Below are 18,355 nucleotides of genomic sequence, written 5' to 3' on the forward strand. Positions count from 1 at the left end.
AAATAAAAAAAAAATAAAAAAAAAGAATTTATTTCTCATTATATTTTCATTTTATTAATATAATTTAAAATATATTAAAAAATAAAATATTAATTTTGTTGATAGATTTGATTTATTTTTTATTTTCCTTTCCTTTAAACTGTAAATTTTTTTACATTTCTCTCTTTTTATTAGTGTTTTCTAAGTTCATGGAACTTAAAAGTTGGTGTCGAGTTTCTCGAAGCATTGACGTGTATGGGAAATATTAAAGTATTAATTACACCAAAATAAAGGCAAACATGATTCACTTCGTTTTTAGGCAATATTCAATAGAGAACATTCACTTGTCTAATCAAACGAAGATGTATTAAAACCACATTGGAAACAATAAACTCGCAATTCATCATCAAGATTCAAGAGAACTTCAACAAAAGCAAAGGGAGCTGTAAATTATGATGTTGGCGGGAAAATACGTGAGCTGGGTGATATTACAGCCTCCTGTACATATTGCCTAGGGTTCGTCGGATGAGGAACCCAAGAAATCTCACTCATATTGGGTGTCTCAACGAATGCTTTTGTGAATTCTGCCACCTTCTCCACTGTCCCCCTCTTCCCAGCCCTCAGCACTAGATTGTTTCGGTTGTATGAGAAAATACCATTAGCTAAACTGATAACGTCACCTGGTTCGAAGGCATCACACTCGGCCCCCCAGAACTGAAAATGGACTGCAGCAGTCTCATCAGCCACAAGCGCCAAGCATGTCTTATGTTGTTGACCTTCTAATGTTATCCTTCCTTTGTCCAGAAGTATGAACTCTGCATTAATGTTGTTCTGAGCTGCAGGAACTATGTCTTTCAGCAAAACCATCCTCAACTTCTAGAACCTAAACAGAAATGCGTGCATTTCAGAAATTACATGAAGTGAAAAGCCTCGGTGACAGTAACCAAACACTGGGCAATACAGAATATTAAAGTAAGTGATCGTTAGGCAGAGCATAAGACTGGATTTGCTAGCAAATAATCCAATAAAAGCAAGTGGATTTGTAAGGGAACTCGTTTGTGAAAAGCCATTGCGGGCCAACCTAAAGTTGGGCAACGTTAATTTAGTGAAGTTCGATGATGACATGGTGGATTTGATAGCCCTCTGAAGGTTTCTTTAGATTGAGCTAAACTAAAACTCCAGTTTTGTTGCTGCGGATGGCTAATCCACTAATCTAACAATATTATATCAATGATCAAAAAGGCATCGACACAAGAAAAGGTGTTCTAATCCTAATGAGGCGTGGGGCGTAAGCCTCAAAGCCTTCAGAAGTTCAATTATTTTGGTCCAAAATATATAACCCATGCATTTGGAGCCTGGAATTTCGAATCTTAGATTTGGATTGTGTAGCTTTGAACAAAATGTAATACAAATTTGTATTAAATTCCATGTAAATTCACACAAACCCAAATCTAAGATTTGAAATTCATGTTCTCCCAAACTCAACCAAAATGAATTCATATATTCTAGAAAAAAACAAGAAAAAGTTGGGATACAACTAGCTTCATATCCCACGCCATGATCTGACCTCCCAAAGCTCCTGAAGAGAGGGGAGAGGCACCCTTTCCTTGACTCAATTTTCCTAGATACTCCTCATAAGAGTCAATCTCGCCTAATTAGACTCCTTGTAAAAACAAAATATCTGAGCTAACTCTCTTCACCAGATATTTAAATCCATCTCCTTGTCTAACCCCCGAGACCTATTAACATTTGGTAACATTATCAAGTATCAACCCCTAAAAACCTATCTAAATATATTAGCTATTTTCCTCTCCCCAAAGCCCTCTTTCTTAAGCCTAACCAATCCCCAGAGGGTGCTATCAAACTAAGACCCAAATCATCAAGAAGTTCCTGGGCCTCCTGGTTTTCTCTCAAATCCCCTAAAAGGTCAAAAAGTAGTTTGGTTTCCCTCACACTCTAATTCCTTATGGCATTTCAATATTTAAGAGTTAATATGAGAATTGACACAAAAAGTGGGCGGATTACCTTCATAAATCGTAATGTTCCCCAATTTGCTCCCAAAATGTTGTTGAGCCTCCAAAGGGAAGTCTCCAGACACCTCGTCGACAGTCAAAACTCTTTTTTCCACTCCACTAGAAGAAGACTTAACAAACTCGTTTGAAGAGTTGTTTTTTGTCTGATAGGGAGAATTCCCACCATCTGATATACTAGCTCGATCTTGCAATTCTTCACCATCAACTTGAGGCTCTACATTCTGAACCTCCTTTCCCTTCACTGCGCAGCTACCATTCATCAGATAACAATAAGAATCTAGTGCCTCATCACAATCCATTACCTATTGGCTTGTAAAGAAGGAAAAAATCGCCCTAACACTCTTGGGAATGCAACACCCAAAACCCCTTTCTCCAACTTCAAATCAATCATCCCTTTCAAGCCAAATGAAACCCCTCTAGTTTTGATGACCAAAAGCTAGGCTTGACTGATACAATTTCCATCCTCAAATTACATGTTATATATTCTGTCATTCCAAAGTTCCTCTCCATAATTTATACTTAGATTTTATTCCACGTCTAGTTTCATCAATCAAGACAATATCTACAAACAACACAATGGAACCTCATTCTGATATTCCAATTAAGTCCATCCATCACTAAAGCAAAAAGATATGGACCCGTCTCACATCTTTTATATATATATATTTTTAAAAGGCCACGAAGCAAATCCTTGATGTACACATTGTGATTGAAAATTCTTTCGACTCCATCTATAATCCTAACACTAAACTACTCATTATTTTGTTGTGCATATCCATAATGACCTCTCTACACTTACTACAACCTCCATCTTTTTCTAGAACCTAGTATATAACTACCCTAAGTACCCTAATTTGTACAACTCGTCCACTACGTGAGGTAACATCGGTTGCTGACTTGTAACAAGCTCACAATAACTCTTGTTGGCTGTTGAGCTTTTTTGGGTGTGGAAACAGAACTGAGCCATATCAAGTAGTTGCACACAATTCTTTTTGTTGGCTTTAATGAAATGGCGCAAGTACTCTTCTAATAGCCTATTGAATCTCTCCATTTGACTGTCTGCCTATGGATGATAACTCGAAGAAATGTCAAGCTATGAGCTGATCTAGTAGATCTTCTTGGAATAAAACCAAACTGATTAGGAGGGAGAAGAAATTTAAATAGGAAAATTTTAAATAAATTAATGAATGGTGTGCATACTTCGCACGTGCCCCTATTAATTTAAGCAAAATCATTTAATTAGATATATGAATACTTCTCACAAAATATAAAAAATAACAATAACTCATTAATTTAAGCTAAACTAATTTTCCAATGGTAATGACAATTAATACATTGAACATCATCTTGGCTTTATGATATTTGAGGTGGTCCACTTCCTTCCCAACAAGTCACCTTGTCCTCGGGTGGACATTAGGCCTATTATAGCACATGATCATGAATTTAAACTAAAAAAGAACAAATCCACATATGGGCATGCACAGGCACACAAGCCCATAAAATTTAGTGATATGAGAACCTACTTTTAAGTTCCTTAGATGCTAGTTTGCTCTTATGTAACTCAAATAATCCATATCACAAAGCAAGCTGAACTAGATTCTATTTTCCCCTAGTTTCATCAATATCAAAACAATATCATATGCAAACAACATGCAACATAGAACCTCATTCTCATTTTGAATACTCCTAGTAAGTTCTTCCATCACTAGGGCAAAAAGATAAGGGCTCAAAACAGATCCTTGATGTACACCTATTGTGATTGGAAATTCCCTAGCCTCTCCACCTATAGTCCTAATGCTAGCCATTACTCCATTATACATATCCTTAATGACATAACTATACCTACCACAAGCACCCTCTTTTTTTTTTTTCCCTAAAACCCACCATAGCACCTCCCTAAGTAACCTATCATACGCTTTCTCTTAAGTCAATCAAAACCATATTTAAGTCGCTTCTCTTTTCCCTAAACTTTTCCATTAATCTTCTTAAAAAAGGTATAGCTTTCGTAGATCTCTCACGAATAAAACCAAGTTGATTTTTTAAGACCCTCGTTTCTAAACTTAATCTTTGTTCAACTACCCTTTCCCACAGTTTTAGTGTATGACTCATTCCACTGGGAATCTACCAAGAATATCTAGTCAACAATGATAGATTATAGATACAATATTTTTTTCAAAAAACCTGGCAAAACTCACTAAGCTCTTCTTATTTGTAGCAATTAAAAATGTAGGTTTACCACTCAAGGACTATTAGTTGAAATACTTAAGGAAAGCTCACTAAAGCTTCTTTTTTATTTTTGGTGATAAGTGAGATTGCATTGTTTAAAAATATATAAACATAGACAATGGAGGTGACTTAAGATTTCACAAAACATTAAATACTTGTCCAAGCACACAAAACTAATTAAACCCTTCAAACCGCGCACAAAAACTTCTATTTCAACTAAAAATCACTAAATCATTGCCATATGAATAGATTAGGGTGAACAAATTATAAGAAAAATGAAATGCAAAGATGAAGATGCTCATGTGAATGTAACCTTCTAATGTTGAGCCAAATACAGAAAATTTTCTAAAATCCAACAATGTTCCCTTAAGTAGTGCTCCTAAATTATTGTCCCATGTAAATCAAAAGGGTGTCCACATCAAAATGCTAACAGTCCACATTATCAAAGGACACCAATAATACGGAAGGAAAGGATCTCAAGGACTCGGGAATCATGAAAACATATAGGGGAAACCAGCTAGAAGAGTTTTAGCTTTAGCAGTGCATTATCTTCTCCACAACCAATAGAATTGGCTGCCAAGTAGCCCAAGAAAATAAGGAAATAAAAAAATGGTTGTCCTACCGTGCAATAGCACATTCTATTCATAGATACTTTGCATTCAATGAATCGAACAAATTTGACTAGCATTAGTCACGAGTTATCAATACTTAAGCTTTTGTAGTTAAAACTTAAAGAAATAGTCAGGCTCATAATATACAATGATTGTTTCACACAAATAAATTATGCAATGAACTTCAAAGCTTCAAATGCTTCAGTGTCATTGTAAACAAACTTCAGAAAGAAATGATTACAGATGTTGAATAAAACAAAAGAACATTTCAAATGCTTCTTATCCGATCACCTTAACACACAAACTAAAAAATTCATTGTCAACTATAGTCCTATCCAGAAACCACTCCAAAAAAAATCTTGTATTAGAAAAATTCAAATATCATGATGTCAATGCTCAAGTACATATTCATAGTATAAGAAAGGAAGCGGTTCAACAATTCTAGAGGCCATCTATTCTTCTACTAATTTACTAACATGGAGACAAACAGCTCAATGAGCAATCCCAAAAATATACTTTGCTAATGTAGGACAAGAAGTAGGCCCTTGGGAAGATCCTTGTTCGTGAATAAGAAGAATTAAGTTAAGAGATTGTTGGGTTTAGTTAGTACTTTATTATGTGTTTAATTTAATTAGTATAGAATTATGTGTATTTGGGGGTTAGTAATATTTGTGTATTACAAGGATATTTTTGTAATTTAATATTGTTTTAGGGGTACATGTGTAATTCATGTATTAGAGGCTTTCTTATAAAGTTAGGTTGATGAATTTGAATCTGAAGTGAAACGTGAGTTCCCCCCCCCCCCCCCCTCTTCTCTCATTGTTATAGTCCTATGCTGAATTGCTTCAAATGTTACCTTCTTTGAGTCTACACCTTACAACACTTAGTCCTTAAGTGCTTTTAATTTCAATGAGTATCTTACTCTGCGTAATCTTCCAAATTCTAATTTGTGGTTCTTACCCAATCAACCACTTGTGCCTCCATGTAGTTTGAGTTCTTTTCATTGTCTCAATCACCCTAATTTACAGGTGCATTCACGACAACTGCCCCAAGGAAGAGAATCCCCTTCTAGTACCACGTCTTTGGTTTCCTTATTTGATGATCATATTTCCTACAATGTTTATCGTCCCATTGCTGTACGGAAAGGTAAACACACGTGTACACAACATCTCATCTCCAACTATGTTTTCTATGACTTCTTATCACCCTCATATTCTTGTTTTGTTACTACTATATCATCTACCGCCCTTCCTAAATTTGTTTTGAAAGCTTTAGCCCACTTTAGTTTAAGGAATACCATGGTTGAAGAGATGAATGCTTTATAGGACAATGATACTTGGGATTTGGTATCACTTCCTCCTAACAAGTTTGTGGTTGGTTGTCGCTGAGTATACACTATGAAAGTCAACCCTGATGGTTTTGTGGCTCATCTGAAGGCATGTCTTGTTACTAAGGGGTATACTCTAGTGTATGGTTTGGATTATTGTGACATTTTTCCCCAATTGACAAACTTACATCAGTATGCCTGTTCATCTCCTTGGCTACCATTTGTCACTGGCCTCTACATCAGTTAGATGTGAAGAATGCCTTCTTGCATGGCAATCTTGAGGAGGTCTATGTGGAGTAATTGTATGGTTTAAAACAGTCTTCCAAAGCATGGTTTGGTTGATTTAGTGGAGTAATACTTGAGTTTGGCCTTCAACGGTGTGCAGTGGATCACTATGTGTTTTATCGTCGCACTTCATTGGGTAGGATCCTTTTTATTGTGTATGTGGATGATGATATTGTAATTACAAGTAATGATGATCAAGGTATTCAAAGCCTTAAACATTTTCTATAGACAAAATTTCAAACCAATGATTTGGGACTATTGAAATCCTTCTTGGGAATAGATGTCTTCAGATCTTGTATGGAAATTGTTTTGTCACAGAGTAAGTATGTTTTTGATCTATTGGATGAAACTGGGTTGTTGCGACCCAAACCGGTTGATGGATCCTAATAGAAAGTTAGTTCCAGATATGGGTGATATGTTGCCTAATCCTGGACGATGCCAAAAACTTGTTAGAAAGTTGAATGATCTCACAGTCACTCGATTGGACATATCTTTCACAACAAGTGTTGTGAGTCAATTTCTAGATTCTATGAGGACAAGTCACTAGGATGCAGTAATTTGCATCTTGAGATATCTCAAAGGTGTATCTAGGAGAGGTGTTTTATATCAAGATCAATGTCACACTTATATTTAGGGATATATAGATGCAAATTGGGCGGGCTCACCTTTCGACTAAAGATCCACAACTGGGTACTATATCTTAGTAAGTGGTAATTTGATTTGTTGGAAGAGTAAGAAACAAATTGTGGTGGCCAAGTCAAGTGCTAAGTCAAAGTACAGAGCTATGACTCACACTACAACATGTGAACTTGTTTGGTCAAACAACATGCGGGAAGAATTGGGTTTTCCACATTCTCGGTCTATCTAGTTGATGTGTAATAATCAAGTTGCTCTTTATATTCCAACCCGGTCTTCCATGAGCGAACAAAACACATTGAAGTTGATTGCCATTTTGTTCAAGAGAAACTTGTGCAGAAGCTCATTGCTACCACTTATGTGAAGTTTAATATGCAGCTTGCTGATTTGTTTACGAAAGCTCTGGGGGTTGCTCATCTTAAATTTATTTGTAACAGGCTAGGAGCATATGATATCTATGATCGAGCTTAAGGGGGAGTGTTAATGGTTATTTTAGTCTTTTAGTATTATTATCGAGTGTGTTAGTGCTTATGTTAATTAGAGAGAGTTAGCAAGGGTATTATGGTCATTAGAATGTATTTGATTTGTATTATATATAGAGGGAGAGACCTATCTTTGAGTTAGGTCATTCGTTTAATCAAAATCTCAACAAGTTTAATAGCCCTGAATTTGTCAAAGGAAGTTGCCCATGATCATGTAAATTGGTGAAAAAGGATTCATGTTAATGACCTCATCTAGTGGTGCTTAAGGCTTGGTTTGTTGTCGTGTTGTTGTTGTTGATTGCCGGCAGACATAGGCTTTCTGTGTCTGTAAATTAAGAATTTTGTGATCTCGGTTGGTTTTATTTTCCTCTTCTCTAAATACTCATGCCATTTTCTTATGTTAAAACCTTAAGATTTTCTCCACCAGTTCTAGATATCTAGAGATTTTTTATTTAAAATTTGATTCTGATTACTGGAAGGGTGGTCCATTCATTGATGCTGGATCATGGATGTTCTTCATTACATTTCCCTTTTTATCGAATAATGTGTATGTGATTTGTTTGTAGGCCTAGTTATCAATGGGAGGCAATGGAAGCAAACTCAGTTAAATTTCTGGAAGTTGTCTTTATCTAATGCAACTGAAATAGGTAAATCAGGATCAGGTCTCACTTTTTCCTTAATGTGCTCAAATTTCCCCCTGTTCTTTTTTCTTAGCTTAGAAGCTGCAAATCTGTTACATATGAACAAAATTTTGATGAGGAAATAACTGTTTGTGATTATGTCTATGTTAGTATTGTTTATCACCCAGTCTGTGTGTGTGTGGACTTGTTTCTCTGTGTTTTTGTGCGTGATTTTTTAGGTATGTGCTCTATGTGTCCTAGTATGTGTTGTGACTGTGAGAATGTATATGATAACTCGACGCAAAGTAGGTGACTAATTTGGGGAAGAAATAGCACAAAATTCAGGGCATTTTGAAATTAACAATCTTGTTTTAGAACTTCTCTGTTTAATATGTGTGAGAGCTGTGAGAACTTCATGTGTTATATGTTCCCGTCCATGCCCTCTCCTTGCCAAAATCCTGGAAAGTGCTCTCAAAGATACTGTTCAGGCAGGCCTTGGGTTATGGTTTAGTAGCCTGGCAGTCCCAATGGGCTCTGATTTGCATGTGAGGCAGTTTAATTCTACTGTTCTATTGTAATAGTTTTGGTTTTACATAGAAATATTTTGTATTATACTAAAATATAATATTTCTGAACTTTCAAATGCTGATTTTGCTAAGTTCTGTTTACTATATGATATGTCTTTCACTGTGGGTTACGTGAGTTTTGTATGTAGTTTGATCTTAGTTACCCATTTTGCTAAGTTATTCGAATAATGTAATTTTGTATTGATCTTAGTTAGCGATTTTACATAATACAAAGGTTTTGAAACTTTCAATAACTATCAAAATATAAAACGCCACCTGTAAAGAATATTAGAGACTAATAGAGAAAGAAAACTTTTGTTTCCAAATATCAAATCTCTTAAAAATTAAATATAACTAAAAGAAAAGAACACAATTAAGCCATTTAATCCAAAGGAACCAAGGGGAGAGAGAGAGAGTTCAAACAAAACAACTCGAACTAGTGTGACCTAGGTTAAAGTTGAGTCAACCTAGCTAATGAAAACACAGAAAATGGAATTACAAGTCTAGACTTTAAGAAAAAGTAAACTTTCCAATAAATGAAAATACAGATAATGAAATTAGAAGCCTACACCTCAAGGAAAAGTAAACTTTCCAATAAATCAAGACTTTCGCTTTTGAGGTTGGAGACTTGGAGGCTTTCGCATCGATTTGTAGACTGCAGAGATGGCCGTCGCTGACCTATCCGAGTGGGGACTGGGGAGGGAGGTAGATCCGCAGGGTGGCAACGGCGGCAGCCCTCGAGCCTCTGGAAAAAGCCAAGATCAAGGCTTTTGCTTGCGAGGTTGGAGACTTGGAGGCTTTCACTTCGATTTGCAGACTGCAGAGATGGTCGTCGCTGGCCTGGCCGAGTGGGGACCAGGGAGGGAGGCAGAGCCGCAGGGCGAAATAGAATATCCAAAAACTGAAAGTTATTGGGATAAGAATAATGAGGTAGTAGTAAGTTAGTTGTAACTTTTATACAAGATGATTTAGATGATTTGTACATTACAATGTAGAACACATAATATGCGAGGAGGGAAGAGTGAGTTAATTACTGGAACACGTAATAGAAAGGATAAAGATATACTTAAAATAATTTAAAATAAGATAGTAAGGATTTAATAATTTTGAATTAATTTTTTATTTTAAAATTTATGATTGCGACGGAAAAAGATTTATAAAATCGTATTGCTTGGTTTTATTGTTATTGTTGTAAAGTATGTTATATAAAAATTATTGAAATTTATAATTTAGTTAACTAGGCTAATTTAGTTATTGGTTGCAATTAATGAAGCATTAATTAGCCTAGTTAACTATTAGTTGAATTTGTTGGAAATTTTTTAACCCAGCCAAGCTCAATTTTAAAAGTAACCTAACCAAATTCAACAGCTAGTTAATTAGGCTAATTAATGGCTTCATCAATTGTTTTTTAAACCAAGCCAAGCTGAATTCTAAAATTCACCTAACCAAATTAAAAAAAAAAAAAAATTAGTGCCATTGGCTAATTTGATTTTAACAGGATAATTTAATTTTTTTCAATTTTGGAACTTTCTCATAAAAGATATCCCAATGATTATAACTTTAAAATTTTATGTTAAAGACTTCGAAATCAAATTCTGAAAGGGGTGAAAAAAGTATTGGATAAGAGATGGAATATTTTGCATTGTGTGGGCCAAATTCGATCCTCCAATTAACTAAAAATATAAAAAAAAAAAAAAAAAGAACTCGAAAATGTACTTGTCATATAATTATTTTTATAAAATTGATCTCCAAATTTTATGATTGACCGATGATATCCATATTTATACAAGTAATGCACCATGATGTGGGAAAATTTTAAATTTTAAATTAAATAGAAATTAATTCAACTTAATTTATTTAAATATTTTCAAACAAATATTATTTCAATGACATATATTTCTAAAAAAATAATATTGTAAATACATATATTACATATGTATGTGTATGAATATGTAGTTACGGAGCTTAACTCATTTGATACTAAACCATTTGAAGACGGACTCAAAAAATAGATCATGATAAAAGTAGATTTGAAATAGATATGACCTACAAAAAAAAAAAACAAATTAACATTAAAATTTAAATCCTCATTAGGCACATTCAAGCCCAATTTGACTAAAAACATTGAAGGGGGTGGGAAAGAGAGAGATCCAATACAACTTCAAATCCAGAAGTTATCCAAACATATGATTAAAACTTTTGAAAATGCTACTATCCTCTATTTAAATTTTAAAAATTTCTTAAATCTTCCTCGACATTTAATAAAATAATGTAAACTTTTCTCAAACATTTAGCCAAAAGGTAAGTTCAAGAAAAAAAAAAAAAATCAAAACAAAACAAAACGTGCAAGTTTCTTAATCTTAAAAATTCAATGTTAAAGGAAGGTCCATTAAAATTTGGAAATCTAAGATGTCCTATCTTTGTTCTAAGCTTCAACTAAAATTCATAAATTTTTTGAAATATTAGAAAATGTCAGCTGCTTCTTATCACCATTACTATGGATTAAAATAATAAAATTTATCATATCAAAATAATAACAATAATGATAAATTATCGAAGTCAAAAGAACTCGAACTCTAATCCTTGTGCAAAAGATACCCACTGCTCCAGGTTTTCTATTCATTTTTGTTCTACTTAACTTAAAAAAATGGAAAGTGGAACACATTAACTAATAATTATGAAAGATTAAATAAAAAATTTAGGGATGCCTAGAATAGTTTTAGAATAATAAATTAAAATATATAGATGTCATACATTACTAGTACATTCAGCTAATAAATGACTGAAAGTACTCTACATTGCATGTCCTCGTATGCCTCTATCATCAAGTATTAAAGTAAAGCATTATTTGTGAAATCACTGCTGTTAATTCTCTTGAAAACTATTCTAGAAATCAAGTGCATAGATTAGCCCAATGGTAAACAAAAGCAACTGTTATCAGAGACAGCTTGAAGGCCAAAGAACTCTGTGGGGGAAGAAGCTTACAAGTCAAAGCTAAAAACAAAACTAATAGAATCTTGCAAATTTCTTAAGACCAAAATTAGGATCTCTAATGCACTTCAAAACTAAGGTCGTTTTTGGGAGTATGAATTTCGAACCTTTAATTTATATTTGTATGAATTTAAAAATTAAATACAATTTTATACAATGTTTTATCTAAATTCACACAAAATTCAAATTCAAGACTTAAAATCCATACACCCAAACATAAGATAAGAGATGTTTTGAGTTATTTCCCAAGCAAGAAATCTCATGAACCTCTTCAACCCAGCGAGGAAGGATATAAGAACTTCTAAAGTAGCCCTCTGATAGACGTCTTGAGCAACTGCAATCAAAAAACAAATGATTCCTACTTTCCATAGAATGATCACACATAATGCAAATAGAAGATTGAACTTTACCCCAGTCGATCACACTGGTTCAAGCTGCTAGCCAGGCTAAGAGACCAGGTCTAGGAATATTTTCCTCGAACCAAATAACTGAAAATCAGGTAACAGCAGGAGTTCTCTCTCTTATTAGATCCCAAGCATTTAAGGGTAAAGGATTCTGAAGAAGAAGGAACCTGAAGGATGGAGTCCTCGAGATTACAATAGAAGTTCAGGGCTGATATGATTTCAACAATTCTCCTTGAATGTCTTCTTGGCCACGTCCAATTTCCCTTCTTAATAATGTGGGCAACTTTTGCATTCAAAAGCAGAGAAAAAGTCAGTTGCAATATAGGGGCTATTATTTCTCCATGAAGGGGGGTTATTAGCAGTTACAGCACTTCAACTAAATTATTGCATGCTACCTTACAAGTACATTTTTACACTCTTAAAATCACTTTCAGTTAAAAGCATCTCCAACTAGGATGTTAGAAATTATTAACCGATTCAAAGGTTGCAGATAATATCAACATGCATCCGATAAATTTTTTAGGTACTAAAAAATATATATATATCAAGGCATCAGGTCCATTTGAAGTGCACTGCAAGCATGGAATTTATATGCACCAGGAGGTTCCAAAGAAAGAAGAGCTGTAGGACGAGCTGTAGGACACAGAAAATACAGCGATTGAATGAAACATTGTGAATTAAACTGAACACATTCCTAAATTGTCTATAAGGTAATCTTACAACTTACAATTTCTAATGAGCTATTCAAGGTCACTGATATTCACCGAGGCAGCAACATTTGAGTTTGGTCGAGAATACTACAACAGTTTCCTTACCTCGATCTTTGTTTGAAGAACTCATCAAAATGCAAATGAGGTACCTTTGGCCTCACACAGGGTGCTTTTAGCTTCAAAGTGAGAACATCCATGAATCATATGCATGCATGTCCCTTTCCTTTCACATCTACCTCATTGTAGCTGAGGCATTTTTTTCCTTCCCAATCTCCTCCCCTTGTGCATCCGCAGGCAGGGCATACTGGCCTCGTTGATGCTGAACAGATTCTGCAGGGGCCGTATCAACAAGTTCAGCAAGGCCTGTCTCTGGGTTTTCACCAATACCAGCTCTCAGCCTACTTCCTTCAGTTATGCTCTGGTGAGTCCCTCCTCTTGTGGTTGACTGGACATAAAATTCCTCTCCAGGGCTTTCAGGTGACTCGCAAAAAGGGCCTCCTGACCCACCTTGCTTGTCAGGGTTAGCATTGTCCCCCTCCTGTGATGCACGGGCATCTTTAGCTGCACGGGCTAGCCTGGCTTTTCGATTGTTCAGCCTGCCAATAGTTCAAGCAAAACAATTTAAGAAAATGTCTCCCATCACATGAAAAAACTGACCACACACACACACACAAGGTGGTGCTTCATAGCACCAGCTATTAGGTTGTCTAAGAACAAATCTATACAGCTAAATAGCAAAAACATCTTAAGCTACTTGATTTTGCATGGATTTGTATCCACTAATTGCCATTATTGTTTTGACATAACTCATCCAGGATCCTAGACAATTAAGAGTATGCATCTGTTACATTTGATGATTACTAAAATACCAAACCCCCTTCACTTCAATTTTCTTTCACAATGTTTTTCTCTATAAATTATTTTCCAAATAATTACCAAATGGCACCTTGTTTTCTAATTTTTCAACACTTTTATGGAGATTTGGAAAATGTTTTTTCATTGTCCAAATTTTACATGTAAATGTTGGAAAACTGGAAAAGTTGGAACTTCTGTAATATTTCAGAAAACTACAAAAAAAGGCAGCCTAGTGCACAAAGCTCCCGTGTATGCAGGGTCCGGGGAAGGGAGGAACCATGATGGGTCTTATAGTATGCAGTCTTACCTTACATTTCAGAAAAATGCCAAAAAAAAAAAAAAAAAGGTGGAAAATGTTTTCCGCAACTAAATAGGCCCCTTAAGTCTTTCTGAGTTCAAACATCAGGAAGTTTCTCACATAATTGACCAGAAAAATGTGCATGTAGTGGAGCAAATAAATATACATACAATCAGACCATGATAAATAAAGAATAAAGATATGCCTGAACATGCATCTGAGCACAAATACGTCTTCCAAATCTACATGAGAAAGGTGTTCTTGTAGCAAATTAATGCATAATCTATATATCATGAAACCATACAACATGAATCAAAGATTTTTCAAGTACAACATTGAGTTTGACAGTGATGCTGGTGTTTTAACATTAGCTATTCAATCAAACAATTAAAGAAAAGTATGGGTGTAAATTTGTCATTAAAATAACCTAGATCTTGTAGGAAACTGGCTGGCGCCCATCCAAAGAAAAGTATGGGTGTAAATTTGTCATTAAAATAACCTCGATCTTGTAGGAAACTGGCTGGCGCCCATCCATCTGGTTCTCATTTTGAAATGTTCCAGAAATTCATTGCAACTGCAAAATACATCTGAAGGTCTAATGAGGATTAGTTGATAGGAGAAAATAGTCCTCTGCCAAACTCCTTGCTGAAACAGATTTCATACTATCTGTGCAATCCTCATATGCCCCCCTATTAAGAAGAAGAAAGAGCACAAAGGAATTTGTTGTAATGTGAGAACTTGGCTTTAGTGATAGGCCTCTCCCTCTATTTCTAATATATCTCATGCACATCAAAATGACACCCTTACTGACTCACACTAACATATGGTAATAACCACTAACCAGTAACCCCACCTCCCCCTTTCAAGCTGGAGTGTAGATATAATATGCTCCTAGCTTGTCAGAAATGAACTTTTCCCCAGCACCCACCAAAGGTTCCATGAAAAAATCAGGTAGCTGTGGTCATAATAATGAGGGTGGGCCCTGGATCAATGGTAAGGCTGTTCCTTTATGACTGGTTGGTCATGAGTTTGAGTCCAAGGAATCAAGCTCCCTACATAAAAAAGTAGAAGGCCGTGAGCATTGTGATGACCCTCCCCACTACCCTCGCAAAGCGGGGAGCCTTGTGGCCCTGGGATGACCTTTTGAGTGGTCATAATAAGATTTTGCACAAGTTCTTCCCAAGCCCCAAACAACAATCAACCTATGTGTTTTTCCCTGTCATGAAGAATGGAATTGGTTGCAATATAAAATAGTAATTTGACCATCACACATCAACTCAATAGGTTGGGAATGATAAAAACCAAGATCTTCCAAGATATTCTTTGGCTGAACCAATTCACATGTTGTGTGGGCCATAGCCTAATAATTGGACTCAACACTTGCAACCATAGTTTCTTGCTTTTCCAGGGCACCAGGCTAGCACAAAAAACACATAGTAGTCATGGATCATCTAGGTGACCCCACTCAATCTGCATCAATATATCTTTGAACACAATATTGGTACAAGATCACCATGTGGCTGCTCCATGTAGACTTCCTCCTAAAGAACATGTAGGAAATCATTCTTTACATTTGACTTCTGCAATGAACCATAAAAATGTGGCAGCTAAGGAGATAAATAGAGAATTGATGTAAGTTCGACAATTGGGGAGAATGGGTTGGAGTAGTCTAAACCATACACCTAATACACCCTTTGACAACAAGGTAAGCCTTAAGGCAAACCACAAAACCATTAGGATAGAACTTCACAGTTTATGCTCAACAGCATCCAACCAGAGACTTATTGGCAGAATCGCACAAGCTCCCAAGTATCATTTTTCTGTAAAGCGTGCATCTCTTCATCCATTGAAGTTCTCCACTGGAGTGGGATAAGGCTTCTACACAGACTTGGGAAGGGAAACAGAGAATAGAGTAATAACGAAACAATAAGATGAAGGTAGCAAAAAATCGTGACAGACAAAGTTAGAAATAGAATGTTGGGTACCAAACAATAGTAGCAAAGTCAAATGAGGGGAGACTGATCATCAGACAAGGAATCTAAAGGCGCAGCATTAGGATGTGGGGGAATCACCCCTCTTTTGAGTCTTCCTTACAAATTAGGATGAACCAAGCGACTCAAAGGGCTCAATTGAGATGAAGACTTAGGAGGATGACTAGACAAATACAATAGACCGTAATCATGAAAACTAGGCAACAGAGGACACAACAAGAGCAACACAACTCAAGGAGTCAAAAGAGTAATGTTAGAAGAGAATATGTTACTTTAGCAATTAGGTTGTGTGAAACAGGGAATTTTTAGTAATTAATTCTTTTTTATTATCAATAATATATACCAGGGCAGACCTGGAACTGTACACAGGCTCAAGGAAACTGCGACCTAATTTTTCCCCTTCCTCTCTTGTTATCCTCTTCTTTTCTCCTTTTCTTGTTCTCTAACTTCAAAACATGGTATCAGAGCATTGTTCTCCAAATCTGATTTATATGAATTGACCCTAATATTTTGTTTTCTGTCATTTTTTCCACCATCCCCTAATCTGATTTTTTTGGTTGGTTTAAGAGTCGTTTAGGGACACTCTTCATCTTGGTTAGGCTGTGCATCATCCTGGGTTGGAACCATGAGTTTTCAGTTTTCATGGTGGTTTGCTAATATGAAGTTCGTCATACTCTATTTATGGTAGACTACTGTTGTTGTTCGTCTGTTCCATAGGTTGGTACCAGTTGTGCTCTATGTAAGGGTGGCAAAATGGGTTCACGAGCCGGATTCGGGCAGGTTGTAAATGGGTCGGGTCATAAACGGGTTGATCTTAAACGAATCACAATCATATAAACCCTAACCCACCCGTTTATTAAACGGGCGGGTCACGGGTTACCCGTTAAAATATATATATATATTAATCTTTAAGATTTATTTATTTATTTTTAAAAATACTCCTTATTTTATTTATTAAATATTTAAAAAAAAGCATAAAATGTAATAAAAAAAAAAAATGCAATGGAGAAGGACTGAGAGAGCCGAGACTCATTGTGGAGACATGGGCTATTTGCTGTTTTTGGGGGATTTGATTGGGGCAAAATGCACATATATTCATGGGAAATAAGATCTATTCGTCTATGCCTTAGGATCAAATTCAACATTTGGCCTCTTCGTGAGCTTTTGCAGCTGATTGTTTCCAAGGATTGTCTTTTTCAAGCTTAGAGCATGATTGGAGGCCCGAGAGAGGGAGACTGAGATTTGAGATTTGAGATCTGAGAGTGAGCCAAGTCGAGCCGAGAGAGGGAGATTGAGGTCTGAGAGTGAGAGGGAGGAGGTGATTGAAGGCGAGATCATGAGAGGGATTGAGGGAGACGAGAGTGAGGTTGAGAGTGAGAGGGAGATGGAATGAGGCGATGACATGTGGCGAGAGGATCTGTGGCAACAACATGCGGCAACAGCGTGGGCGTGCTGCTGTTGTGGTGCTGGGCTATTGGAAAAGGAACCGAGGAAGATCGGATATGAAATCTTGGCCTGGGGTGTGGCCAGCGTGTACTGTTGGGTAGAGCCGCAAAGGGCAGTGGGTGACTGGTGTGGGTAAGAAATTAGGGTTCGTTAAATGTGTATATATTGGTAAATAAACGGGTGACCCAAACCAAACCTGGGTTGACTTGTTTATAAACGGGTGGGTCACGTGTTGACCCATTTATAAACGGGTTGATTTCTATAAACTTGGACCCGTTTACCGGGTGGGTCAAGGGTGACCCGTCGGGTCTGGACCCGTTTTGCCAAGCCTAGCTCTATGGTTTGTCAATGATGTTGATTGATTGTTTGCGATCTTGTATCAATTGCTAATTAGTTTCCATTGATGTTCAATGACTTATTTCTAGTTCTTGCCTGCACTTGCTTCTGGTTACTGCAAGCTATAATGCCTGTACTACTGCCATATCTTTTATTGACTACTATGCTCTGTTGTGGTCTACCCTGTTCTTTGTGGTTAAGTAATTCCTATTCCTCCTAGGATATTGCACCTCAGTTCTGTGGTCGTAGCTGCTATTTGAAGTTCCTATAAATTCTGGATATTTGAAGTCTTCAAGTGTTGTTTTGGCTAGTGTGTGCTGCCTGACTTCTTCATGTGATAATTCATCCATGGTTACTACCTCTAACCATGGTTGGGGAAGTTTTGGAGGGTGAGGACAAAGTTTGGGTCGCATTTGCAGCAGCAGCAGTGTATTAGGATGAGGAAAGAGCTAAAATAGCGCATAAGCTTTTTAGGGGAGGGTTAGTGTTCATCAATCACCGTAAAACTCAATAGCATTTGTAAACGTGTTTAGCCTACTTGCTTCCCTTGCTAAACACA

The 18,355-nt window shown here is 36.2% G+C and overlaps 2 protein-coding genes across 3 annotated transcripts in view; both read right to left on the reverse strand.

The window, feature by feature from the left end:
• Positions 1-323: 323 nt before the first annotated feature.
• Positions 324-9,473, reverse strand: LOC131155104 (uncharacterized). The gene is made up of 2 exons (XM_058108032.1): positions 9,337-9,473; positions 324-862 (listed from the first exon to the last, which is right to left on the reverse strand). Exon 2 carries the CDS (start codon positions 844-846, stop codon positions 430-432), a length of 417 nt encoding a protein of 138 aa, XP_057964015.1. The 5' UTR covers positions 847-862; positions 9,337-9,473; the 3' UTR covers positions 324-429.
• Positions 9,079-18,355, reverse strand: part of LOC131155103 (nodulin homeobox) — an 89,387-nt gene continuing 80,110 nt past the window's right edge. The window contains exons 18-21 of one of the 2 annotated variants that reach the window (XM_058108031.1): positions 12,328-13,466; positions 12,167-12,244; positions 12,024-12,090; positions 9,079-9,666 (exon numbers count right to left, since the gene is read on the reverse strand). In XM_058108031.1, coding sequence (XP_057964014.1) covers positions 13,103-13,466 — 364 coding nt within the window. In that variant the 3' untranslated portion in view covers positions 9,079-9,666; positions 12,024-12,090; positions 12,167-12,244; positions 12,328-13,102. Of the gene's footprint in view, positions 9,667-11,855; positions 12,091-12,166; positions 12,245-12,327; positions 13,467-18,355 lie in introns of those variants that run through there. The other variant, XM_058108030.1, reaches the window with a different exon arrangement.

This window comes from Malania oleifera, chromosome 5, assembly GCF_029873635.1.
Source record: "Malania oleifera isolate guangnan ecotype guangnan chromosome 5, ASM2987363v1, whole genome shotgun sequence".
NCBI classification, from domain to species: Eukaryota; Viridiplantae; Streptophyta; class Magnoliopsida; order Santalales; family Ximeniaceae; genus Malania; species Malania oleifera.

Excerpts from the sequence above, each read along its gene's own strand:
- LOC131155104 (XM_058108032.1), bottom strand. The coding sequence starts at position 846 with ATGGTTTTGCTGAAAGACATAGTTCCTGCAGCTCAGAACAACATTAAT.